This window comes from Mustela lutreola, chromosome 9 (genome assembly GCF_030435805.1).
Source record: "Mustela lutreola isolate mMusLut2 chromosome 9, mMusLut2.pri, whole genome shotgun sequence".
Taxonomy (NCBI): Eukaryota; Metazoa; Chordata; class Mammalia; order Carnivora; family Mustelidae; genus Mustela; species Mustela lutreola.
The window spans coordinates 108,693,860-108,704,780 of NC_081298.1; the positions used below are offsets into that span (position 1 = coordinate 108,693,860).

Genomic DNA, 10,921 nt, shown 5'->3' on the forward strand with positions numbered 1-10,921 from the left:
TCTTAATTTCTATGACTGTAATGAAATCACAGAAAACATAAAAGATTGCTGATCTTTTATCCAAAGACAAACTATGTTTTTCTTATTTATTTGCATATTTGGCAGGCAGTGCAAATGTAAATTTCAGCCCATCCCGCTCAGTCTGTTTCTTACCAAGAAAAACGAAAAGATGTTACTTGTTAGGTGTCCTGGACATCTAACGTACAACCCTGCTAATACGGAGTTGTGATTTACTTACCTATGATACTGAGGCATTCATAATGTGCATTTTAGTCACGTTTCCATTTCCTCAAAATGTACAGGAGCATTTAATGAGATATTTTACTTGCTCTCTTTTATTTAACTACATAAAATTTGCTTTGACTTTCAGCTCAGCAAGCCAACATCTGATTCCTGGGGTCAGTCTGATGTGACGCCATCAAGCTCACTACCCTCTTGACAAAGTCATGGACCATGGAAGAAAGGATTTTCAGTTTTACCACCACCTAAGAGAAGAGAAGGGCATCCTCAAGAATGCGGGCAGTTTGGAGAATTATTCCTGGAAAAGGAAATAGAAAAAGCAAAACTCAGAATGCCTGGGTGGCTCAGTTGGTTAAGCATCTGCCTTCATTCAGTTCAGGTCATGATCCCAGGGTCCTGAGATCAAGTCCCATGTCAGGTTCCTTGCTCACCAGGGAACCTGCTTTTCCTTCTGCCTGCTGCTCCCCCTGCTTGTGCTCTCTCTCTGACAAATAAATAAATAAAATCCTTAAAAAAAAAAAAAGAAAAGAAAAAGAAAAACTCTTACTGTATTAGACAGAAAAAGTAAGAAGTAAGTAGTTGTTTTTATTCAAAAGAGGTAATTTGCTTTTTAATTAGTACTCCTGGGTTTACATTCTGCTTTTTAAAAGTCTTACACTTATGTAGCTTAATATACATGCTTGCCTGGACCCAGTTCCCTGGGGCTGGTGCCCTTCTGGGGCTGGATGCCTTGGGGTCGTTCTGCTTCTTCATTTTTCTGATCTGCATGTCTCTCTTTTCTTCACCAGTCCCTTGTACTGCTGCACCACAGTCATGGTGTTATCCCCAGTGGCTTATCCTGGGAAGCATGAGATCTGCCCATCTGCCCACGCTCTGCAGCAAAGGCAGCTCCAGGGACCGTGTCCAGGCATCTGCCCTTGAGAACCTCGGGAGTGCAGGTCCCTTCGTTACACACACTTGTCTGTGTCCTTGGCAATTTTCCTGCTTCTTAATGCTTTTCAGAGAGACATTCTTTCCTCTGTTCAGCTGACCCAACACTCCATGCATCCCATAATTTCTCGACCATCAAAGAAGGAAAGGATTCGAATTATTTGGGTCTGACCTTGTCTCAATGTCACCACCTCACTGGTAAATATTTATTGAGTTAAAAAAGAAATACTATTGTGACACACACCGACTCCCTGGACTCTGAAACCTCTGTTAACGTCACGAGCTTCAAAGTAGTTTCCAAAACTTTCAAACCTTAGTTCCAAGCGTGTTAATATTATAGAAGACAATCAAAATTGAGAAATTCCACTAGGACAGTGGTTCTCAGCCTTGTCTGCATACTGAAATAGATTTTTAAATCAGATATATATATATATATATATATATATATATATATATATATATACATATACATGTATATATATAGTTTTTCAGATTTTAGATTTTATTTTTTTTTAAGATTTTATCTATTTATTTGACAGAGAGAAATCACAAGTAGGCAGAGAGGCAGGCAGAGAGAGAGGGAGAAGCAGTCTCCCTGCTAAGCGGAGAGCCCGATGTGGGGCTCGATCCCAGGACCCTGAGATCATGACCTTAGCTGAAGGCAGTGGCTTAACCCACTGAACCACCCAGATGCCCTAGATTTTAGATTTTAAAGTAAGCTCTGTACCCAACATAGGGCTCGAACTCACAGCCTTGAGATCAAGAGTCACATGCTCTACTCACTGAGCCAGCCATGTGCCCTGCCAGCTTATTTCAGGATAATGAATTTCCTTAGAGAATCTGGCTTCTATTTGTACAGATTCTGTCCAAAAGATTTTCATAGCATAAACCAGGTGCTTACCTACTCAAGGGAGTGCTGTCTGAAATATTTAGCATCCTTATTCTGATTATCTTTATCAACAAAGTCAGTATATTCAATGGGAAGCACAAATTCTCAGTTCAACCACCACAGGTGAAATGGAGACTCTCGATGACATACTCTGCTTTCGGGTTAATATACCCTACCTCCTCACCTCTGCACTCCCTTGACAGGCATATTCTGCCTTCTCAGAATCCTGAGGGTCATCAGCTCACTCGATTACTTCAACATCTGCACACGTTCCCCCTACACTGAGCCCTGTCCCCTCCCCATACTGTTCTCAATACTCCCTCAGCCTTCATGCCCACCACTTCCAGTTGACCACTTTGGTTGAAGGCAGCCATCCTTTGTGAACAGAGCCAAGCATTTTGAAAGCATTTGTGTTATTGTAAAACCTCCACCAATGGTAGTTGTGGTGTGATGCAGGCATGGGAGGCAGCAGTGACGGGCACCAAAGGGATTTGAGATGATGGGAGCTACTGTGAGGCTGCCATGACAGGCTGCGACAATGGTGGTGGTGGTGGCCGTGGGTCACGTTGCAATGAATGGCCCCAGGGTGGCTACCACTGAGTGAACCACCCTGAAGCTGCTGCTCTTCTCTTTGCTGGAGTTTTCTCTCCACCAGAGCCCACTTTTGCCTGTGTGTCTGGCACACAGGAAGGAGCAGGGAAAATGACTGGTGGGGGTTAGTTAGATCCCCTTGAGTGGGAAGTTTATGTTCTCCACTGTTTCCCAGAGTTCCCCAAAGAGTTAAGCTGTTGGCCAGTGGTAACTTGCTTGATAATGCGGCCTTGATGTGCTGCTTTCCCTTCCTGTCTCACTTCCCTCTGCCCTACCAGTGCTTTCTGGGGCCATCTTCCAAAGCGCTGCCTCAAAATCTGTTTCTGGGGGAACCCGACCTAAGATAGTGCATCATGAACCTAGGATTAGGATTCAAGCGCAGATGGCACATTAACAAAAACCAACCCTATGCCAAGCTGTGAAAGTCTCAACATATTTCTAAAGACTGAAACCACAGAAAATGTGTTCCTAGTCCAATTGCAATTAGGCAAGATAATGAGAAAAATCCCCATATGTTCAGAAATTTTAAAATACAGTTTTAAACTTCTAAATAATCTGGGGTCAATGAAAAATGCAAAATAGAAAGGCTTGCTTTGTGGGAAATTTAAGTGTGTACATTAGAAAAGAAAAAAGGCTAAGAATCATTGAGCTAAACATTCATTTCAAAAAGAAAAAAAAATCCAAAAAAGGTAAAAAAGATAAATTAAAAACAAATATGCAAAGAACACTAGTAAAGCCAAAAGTAAATTCTGTATAAAGAGGGGCACCTGGGTGCTCAGCTGGTTGGGCGACTGCCTTCAGCTCAAGTCATGATCCTGGAGTCCTGGGATCAAGTCCCGCGTTGGGCTCCCAGCTCCATGGAGTCTGCTTCTTTCACTGACCTCCTCCCTTCTCATGCTCTCTTAAATAAATAAATAAAATCTTCCCCAAAATATTCTGTGAAAAGATTAATCAACCTGTTTTGTTTGTTCTTATCACTTCTTTTCTTTTTTATTTAATTGAGAGAGAGAAGAGGGAGGGGCAGAGGGAGAGGGAGAATTTCAAGCAGAATCCCCACTGAACATTGAGCCTGGCATGGGGCTTGATCCCATGACCCAGATGATGATGACCTAAGCCAAACTCAAGGGTCTGGCGCTTAACCAACTGAGCCACCCAGGCGCCCCCTTGTTACCCTCCTTATAATTACATGGAGCAGAACCCCACTCAAGCAAAGTGGGTTTGGCTGAAAACATACAAAAAGTTCTGAGGACTCAATCTATAGCCCAAGGAAACTAAAGCTGGGGACAGAAAGCCATCAGGACCCAAGCAGCCCAATCAGGAACCACAAGAACAATCACATTCCCTTCTCTACCTGGGTTTTCTCTGGTTTGCACCACATGGCTTTTGGCAGCTCTGGCAACCCTGACTGCTCCCAAGCAAACTGATGACTTCGTCTTAAAGATCAAATCCCCAGGAGACACCCTGGCTCATTTTTCCAAGCCAGAGCACAAGCCTTGGGCTTCCAGTGGCCAATCTATCAGCACTGGCCAGTCACTTCTAATTTCTGGAAGTTTGGAGTCACCTCCAGGGGGAGGTGGCTTGTCTGAATGGTGAATCTGGGTGCAGGCACTGGGCACACTCAGCGGGGCATACCGGGCTCTCTCTCCCCCATCAGTCCTGTCTGCCCTCTGCCCTTTAGGACCTGCTCCCGCTGGGGAGCTCGTGCTCATCCAGCTGAGCTCACAGAACATGTACTTCTTAGGAGAAACTGAGAAGCTGCAGCAGCCCCTGTTGGTCCCTGCCCAGATCCACTCAGCCCTCTTCTGGGCGCTGAACGCTGCTCACTTGATTCCTGGTTACTCTCCACTCAGGGCCTGTTTGATGGCAGGGCACAGGACCACACAGGGCAGGAAGGAGTGCAAGACCATCAGTGCCCATGACACCTGCCCCCGATGACAGACGGGCAGTTGGTGATCTGTACCCCAAATCCCCTTGCCCCTTAGGTTGAGTCCATTGTCCACTGTGGTAACTGGCTTGATAGCGCACCTTTTGTTGGCTGCCTTCTCTCCATCTCACCTCTCCACTCACCTCCAGATGTTTCTGGAATCACATTCTAAATATACTAACTGCACTCTAATTCTCAGGGTTGAATTCTGGAAGGACACAAACCAAGACAGAACAGAAGTCCAGGACAGCACACGCTAAGCCATACCCCTTGGTTTCACTGTTCTCAATAATAAAGCCAGTATTTTCATTCCCACTGTGTAGTGCCCCTGTCTATCACACGATTGCTTCAAAACACAGGAGGAAAAGAAGTGTGATATTACTGCCCCCTAAACTTCAAGGAAATGCTCCGTAAAGACTGGGTAAACACTGGAGTGGGTGGGAGAAAGAGCCTTTCCCACATCTGTGCAGCAGAAGACTGGAAGTGGCTGTTGGCAGAGTTAACGAGGGAAGAGGGGTCATCTTAACTCTGGTGACCAGGCCCTTTCTTGGCACATGGTGCAAAGCTGGGGAACAGAGGAGCAGGGTTTCCCCCTCAGCTGCTGAAGGCAGAAGGCAAAGCCTGGTATACAGAGTCTTTATTTATTGTGAGTCCTGCTGTCCAGAGAAGCCAGACTCAGGTCCAGGCCCCTCAGGACTCCACCTGGCCACTCTTCAGGGCTGGGGGCATCAAGGAGCCAGTCACTCATGTCCAGTTTTTCCATGGTTCAGAGTCCTCAGGAGGCAGGAAGTGGCTTTGCCTGTGGAAAAAAGACATGACCATCTACCAGCACCTCTTTTGTGCCTGGTCCTGGGGCCACCACTGGGGAGATTATGTAGACACAGCAGAGGCTGCCTTTGCCAAGTCCAGCGTCTGGAGGGAGAAGGTATCAGGTGATGACCTTGGCCATCTGTCATGTGAACACATCTGACACAGTGAACTGTCACTGGGAGCAGAGAAGTCACCATTTGCTATATTTACTGAGCATCTGCTGTGTCCTGGCATTGTTACAGGGCAATAGAGGAAGCAGGTGTGGTAGTAATCACTGAGTGCACTCAGGAACCACACAGGCTGTAAAGGAAGAGATATGATCTCATTTCCATTTTTACAAGGTCCTCTGGCTGCCAGAGGAGAGCAGGATGGCCAGAGGAAGACCAGGGAGAGGCTGATTGCTTAACCAGGACAGGAATGACGAACCATGCCTACTCTGCCTACTTGTCATCTCTCTCTCTCATTGTGTCAAATAAATAAATAAATAAAATCTTTTTTTTTTTTTTTTTTAGGATTTTATTTATTTATTTGACAGAGAGGTAGAGAGAGATCACAAGAAGGTAGAGAGGCAGGCAGAGAGAGAAGGGAATACAGACTCCCTGCTGAGCAGAAAGCCCGATTCGGGGCTCAATCCCAGGACCCTGAGATCATGACCTGAGCCTAAGGAAGAGGCTTAACCCACTAAGCTAGCCAGGTACCCCAATAAATAAAATCTCAAAAAATAAATAATTAAAAAGTCTTTCCTGCTGGTGTCCACTCCTAGGGCCTGAACCTTTCACTTATTACTGCCTTATTAAAACAAAACAAGGACTACAGGGCCTGGTAGAAGGGCATCTCCCCCATATTTAGCCAAGAACCCCTCTGAGACAGCCAATGGGAATGAAGCAGTTACAAGGCAGTGAGATACAAGCCATGATGGAGGGAGCTCAGACACCCTGGGAGGCTGGAGATGGGGATGTGCCTGCTGGGGATGTTTTCAGAGGCAGCGTTATATAAGCCAGAATAGCAAGTAGCCAAGTGGCCCAGGAAGGACAGTCCAGGCAGAAGGAAATAGCTGGATAAAAGCCTGCCAGCAGGAGAGACATGCACCTGAGTAACTGCAGGCTCACTATGGCTGGAACAGAGTATGATGTAGAAAGTAGGGAGCGGGGTGGGTGGGGGGGCCCTATAGGCTGTGCTGGAATTCAGATTTGGCGGATGGAGGTGAGAAGCCACGAAAAGCTTTGTTTTTGTTTTAAAGATTTTATTTATTTGACAGAGAGAGAGAGCACACAAGCAGGGGGAGCAGCAGGCAGAGGGAGAAGCAGGCTCCTCACCCAGCAGGGACACTGACCTGGGGCTCAATCCCAGGATCCCGAGATTGGGCCCCTTGAGCTGAAAGCAGACACTTAACTGAAAGGTTTTCAAGTGAAACAGGACATGGGGTGTCTGGGTGGCTCAGTTGATCAAGCATGCACCAACTCTTGATTTGGGCTCAGGTCATGATCTCAGGGTTTTGAGAACGAGCCCCGAGTCAGTGTGGAGCCTGCTTAGGATTCCCTCTCTTTCGCTCTCTCTACCCATCTCCCCACTCGCACTTTCTCTCTCAAAAAAATAAAATAAAATAAAATATATAAGTGAAGCAGAATATGATCAGATTTCCTCTGGGACTGCTCTGGGACCATCACAGAGAATGGACTGAAAGCGGTAATACAGAACACAGAGGCTCAAATAAGAGAACGTTAAGAGGGAGTTGGTTCAAGATGTGACTTTTGCCTTAGGAGGGCACAGTCCAGTGAGGGGAGGTGGTTAACTTCTAAAGGGGCATTTCTCAATTTCATTTTTATTACAGCTCCCCAAGGGGTCTTTAATGACATCTTTTTTTTTTTTTTAAAGATCTTATTTATTCATTCATGAGACACACACACACAGAGGCAGAGGGGGAAGCAGGCTCCCCACCGAGCAGGGAACCCAACGCGGGACTCGATCCCAGGACCTGGGGATCATGACCAGAGCTGAAGGCAGATGCCCAAACATCTGAGCCATCACCCAGGCAGCCTCCCCAAGCAATCTTTTAAGACAGCTTTTAAAAATCGCAGCCATCCATGAAATCTTAATACCATCGTTATACTGCATATCTGTTTATGTACGTACACATCATTAAAGAGAGTAAGACTCATTTGCTCACTCCTCATCCCCTCACCGAGTACAGCAGAGGGGTAGTGAGGAAGGGAACAAGAGAGCAGGTAAGGAAGGAGGTGGATGAGGTCAGCCCGGGGAAGAACACAGAGAATCAGCAAGGACCTGGATTTTGTTCTCAGAGCGAATGGGAAGCTATTGAAGAGATCTAAGCAAATATGTACCAGGATGAGTTTTCAGTTTCTAAATGCTCTCTCTGGCCACTGTGGGGAGGGCAAGTGAGAGGGGATTCAGAGAGTCAGGGAAAAGGCTGGGGCAGGGATTCTGGAGGTGGAGAGGTCAGAGAGGGGTCTGAACTGAAGGGGCTATGGGAAGGGGCAAGAGGTGATCATGTTCTGGATCCCAGATGCTCACACAGGCCTATGGCAGGGCAGCTGAGGATAACTCCCAGGTCTTTATTTTGATCAACTACCAGGACAAAGGGGGTAAGTAGTGACAAGTCCCTGCTCCTGCCTCACCTCCACAGTTGAGGGTGATTGTGGCGGCTTCACCTCCACGGATGAGGGTGAGCGCGGTGGCTGTACCTGCTCAGCACACTGCAGGAAGCGGCGCATGTGCTCTGCACAGTTGCCCACAGCTGCCTCATTCTGTCGAAGGCACTCCTCAAAGGCCTCAAAAGGTTCAGCACAGGCCTGGCGGATCTGACGGATGATTGGGCTGTGAAGGAAGGACATTTCAAGCATTCACACTTCCACTCCACTGCCCGCCCCCGCCCCCACCCCGTCCCATTCTTGCCCACACTCACTGGGAGGATGTGCATTGAGCAATACTCATCTTAAGGTGGTAACAGTCCCGCTGCCATGACTCAGGCTTGGCCGCCACACACTGGCCATATTGCTCCAGCTCCCGGCCACAGTAGCGAGCCGTGACCTCCAGGGCCGCCTGCCTGTGGGACATGGTGGGCTGAGGGTAATTTCAGGCAACAGACCAGGAAGGGAGTTCTGATCTCAGTAGGGGGATGGAGCGGGGAACAACACTAGGTATCCTGGGCAGATCTAGGAGTCTGAAGGTATCCTGGGATAGAGCCAGGGAGATGGACAGGGAAGGAAAGCATGAGCCCTGGGGATTGTGGAACAGGGTGGGGGCTTCTGGGAAGATGATGGAGAACTTTTCCAAAAAAAGTCTAATCATTCAAAGGCAAGCCTTGGGGTCCTTCAGGCATCCCTCGATAGGGCCTTAGAAGTAAGATCTTGAGTTCTAGGAGAAAATCTAGGAGCCATAAAGGGGTTCGGAAGTCCTAAAAAGAGGTTCAGAAGTCTAAGTGGTAAGGTCTTGGGTCCTGGGGAAGGGTCCATTGACCAGAGTCTTAACGATTAAGTCTGAGGACAGAGGTACTGGAGGTGAGACTTGAAGCCCTGGGGTGGGCCTCAGAGTTCTAGGGGCATGATGTGGAAGCACTGGGTGAGGCTGGAGCTCTGGGATAGACCTGGATGTTCCTACAAGTAAGCTCTTGAGAAAAAGATCTGGAAATCTAGAGCGGCACGGGTGGTCTGGGAACAAGTCTGTGGGCATTACAGGCGAGGTCTGCGATGATGCGCTGATCCGAAGGTTCAGAAGGTATAGTTTGGTGATCTAGGGGGATGAACCCGGAGCTCTAAGAACGGGTCTAAGAATCGCAGAGGTGCCGTGACAATTCTGCAGTCCTAGAGTTGCAAAGTGGTTGGACACGACTGGGTGGGTGCTAAGGGTGGACCCGACAAGTTCCCAGTTACCAGAAGTAGAGGGGCGGAGTCTAAACGCTCAGGGGGCGGGGCCTAGACACGCGGAGGGACGAGACTTGTAATGCACGGCGCTGAATCCTAAGGGTCGGATCTTCGAGGAACAAAGACGCCAACCCTTCCTCCCGGAGTGCTGGCCCAGGTCCAGATCACGGAAGAGAGGGGGTGCGGCGGCAGATCCAGGGTAGGCGCTCCCGCTACTCACATCTCCAGGCCGGTGCGGGTAGGAAATCAGTCCGGGAGGAGAGCTCCGCCTTTTCCGGTCAGGTTGTCATGGCGGCGCCCAACTCGGCTGTCCTTGCCTCGTTTTTTCCGGTCGCAGAGCCGGCAAGTGGCCCATTCTGTTCCCTTTAGGCCCAACCTGTCATGGCGGCGCTCTGTCTCTCCTTCCGGCCCCGCCTGTATTGGCGGCGCCTGCGCAGCCGTCGCGGGCCGCTCTGCCGCTCGGTGGCTCTGCGCTTCCTACATCCGGCTGGCCGTGGCCGCGCCGGAAATACGGGAGAGGCCGCGTGCGCGTTTCTCTCCTAGCCACCCGCCGGGAGCTGGGCGCGAGCGGCTGCTCTGCCCACTCGATGTGGTGCTGTTGGTGGCCAGGTTGGGCTCCGTGGCTGCGGGCTCCTGGGCGCGGGGACCGGGACCCTGACGCCTACCGCCGCAGTGCCACCTTCCGTCTTGCGCGGGCGCTCCGGGTCCTCTCCGGGTGCTGGTGCGCGTGCGGAGCCGCGGGAAGGGGGTCACCGCAAGAGTGGGACCAGCCGGCCTGGAGCTGCCATCGGCTCAGCCTGGGGGACTCAGACCAGGCCCCCTTCTTCTTGGCATAAGCCCTGGGTCCAGGCTGGTCTTGAGTGTTAATATTGGCTCCACGCGATTATGGGCATGTGTAATTCCAAGTCCTCCTGGAGGGGTATCATTTCCACCTATTGGTCTGTCCTCCAGTGTGAGACCCGGGGGTACGTTTTCCCACCTGTGAGGGGGGGTGCGAGTATCCCGAGATCAGAGGGAGACTAAGCATCAGCGCAGCCATCAAATATGTGGAGGTCTTCCCCAGACTCCAGCCAAAATGAACATAAAATGCTCTTCATCATAGTGTCGAGGAGCAAGAGCTATTTGTGAGCAAGTGACAGCTACTTGGAGTATGGGTGTGCTCATCTGTAAATGGGGAGGATGACGGTGAGGTCCTTTACACAGGGCATAGTGCATGTGAACAGTTAGGGCAGAGCCTGGACCCTCAGAATTTCTGGAGAAGTGAGCGCTGTTACTGGAGACTGTTACTGTGAGCTGCCCTGGTTGGCCCTGGACACATGATTGTCCCACTGACCATGCGAACCTGCCTTGGATGATAGGAGTAGGTTTGGAGCTGTGTGCACCGCAGGAAAGCTTTTTACCCAAGGCCTCCTATCCTTTCTTGCAAAAACTTCCAAGTGCATTTTTGATGGGAGAAGAGGGGAAGGAACACCCTCAGTGGCAGAGAACACTTTGGATGCAAATGTGGACTGAATCCATATTTTTCTCTCCTAGGAAAGTGAAATCTTAACCTGTCCCTTGCCACTTCATGAGTCTTACCTCAAAGTCCCTGTAACGTACTCCTTCAAGGGAAGGGGTTCAAACATGTGAGCTCATTAGTAGGTATGATGAAGACCC

General features: G+C 49.2%; 1 protein-coding gene across 4 annotated transcripts; it reads right to left on the reverse strand.

Moving 5' to 3' along the window:
- Positions 1–319: 319 nt before the first annotated feature.
- Positions 320–9,677, reverse strand: CHCHD5 (coiled-coil-helix-coiled-coil-helix domain containing 5). Of its 4 annotated transcripts, none has more exons than XM_059188372.1 (4): positions 9,486–9,677; positions 8,308–8,448; positions 8,087–8,219; positions 320–538 (listed from the first exon to the last, which is right to left on the reverse strand). In XM_059188372.1, coding segments are annotated over exons 1-4 (282 nt in total). In that variant the 5' UTR covers positions 9,488–9,677; the 3' UTR covers positions 320–532. The 4 variants fall into 4 exon arrangements, with proteins under 4 accessions (XP_059044355.1, XP_059044353.1, XP_059044354.1 ...); XM_059188370.1 differs by having other exon boundaries at positions 8,021–8,219; positions 9,486–9,676; XM_059188371.1 differs by lacking the exon at positions 320–538 and adding an exon at positions 5,197–5,373.
- Between the last annotated feature and the right edge of the window lie 1,244 nt (positions 9,678–10,921).

What these genes read in the sequence shown, in the direction of transcription:
- CHCHD5 (XM_059188369.1), bottom strand. An exon ending in GCTCAATGCACATCCTCCCA is followed by an intron (nt 8,220 to 8,307) that starts GTGAGTGTGGGC and finishes CTTCCTTCACAG; the next exon opens with CCCAATCATCCGTCAGATCC. An exon ending in AATCACCCTCAACTGTGGAG is followed by an intron (nt 5,374 to 8,020) that starts GTGAGGCAGGAG and finishes TTTTTTCCACAG; the next exon opens with GCAAAGCCACTTCCTGCCTC.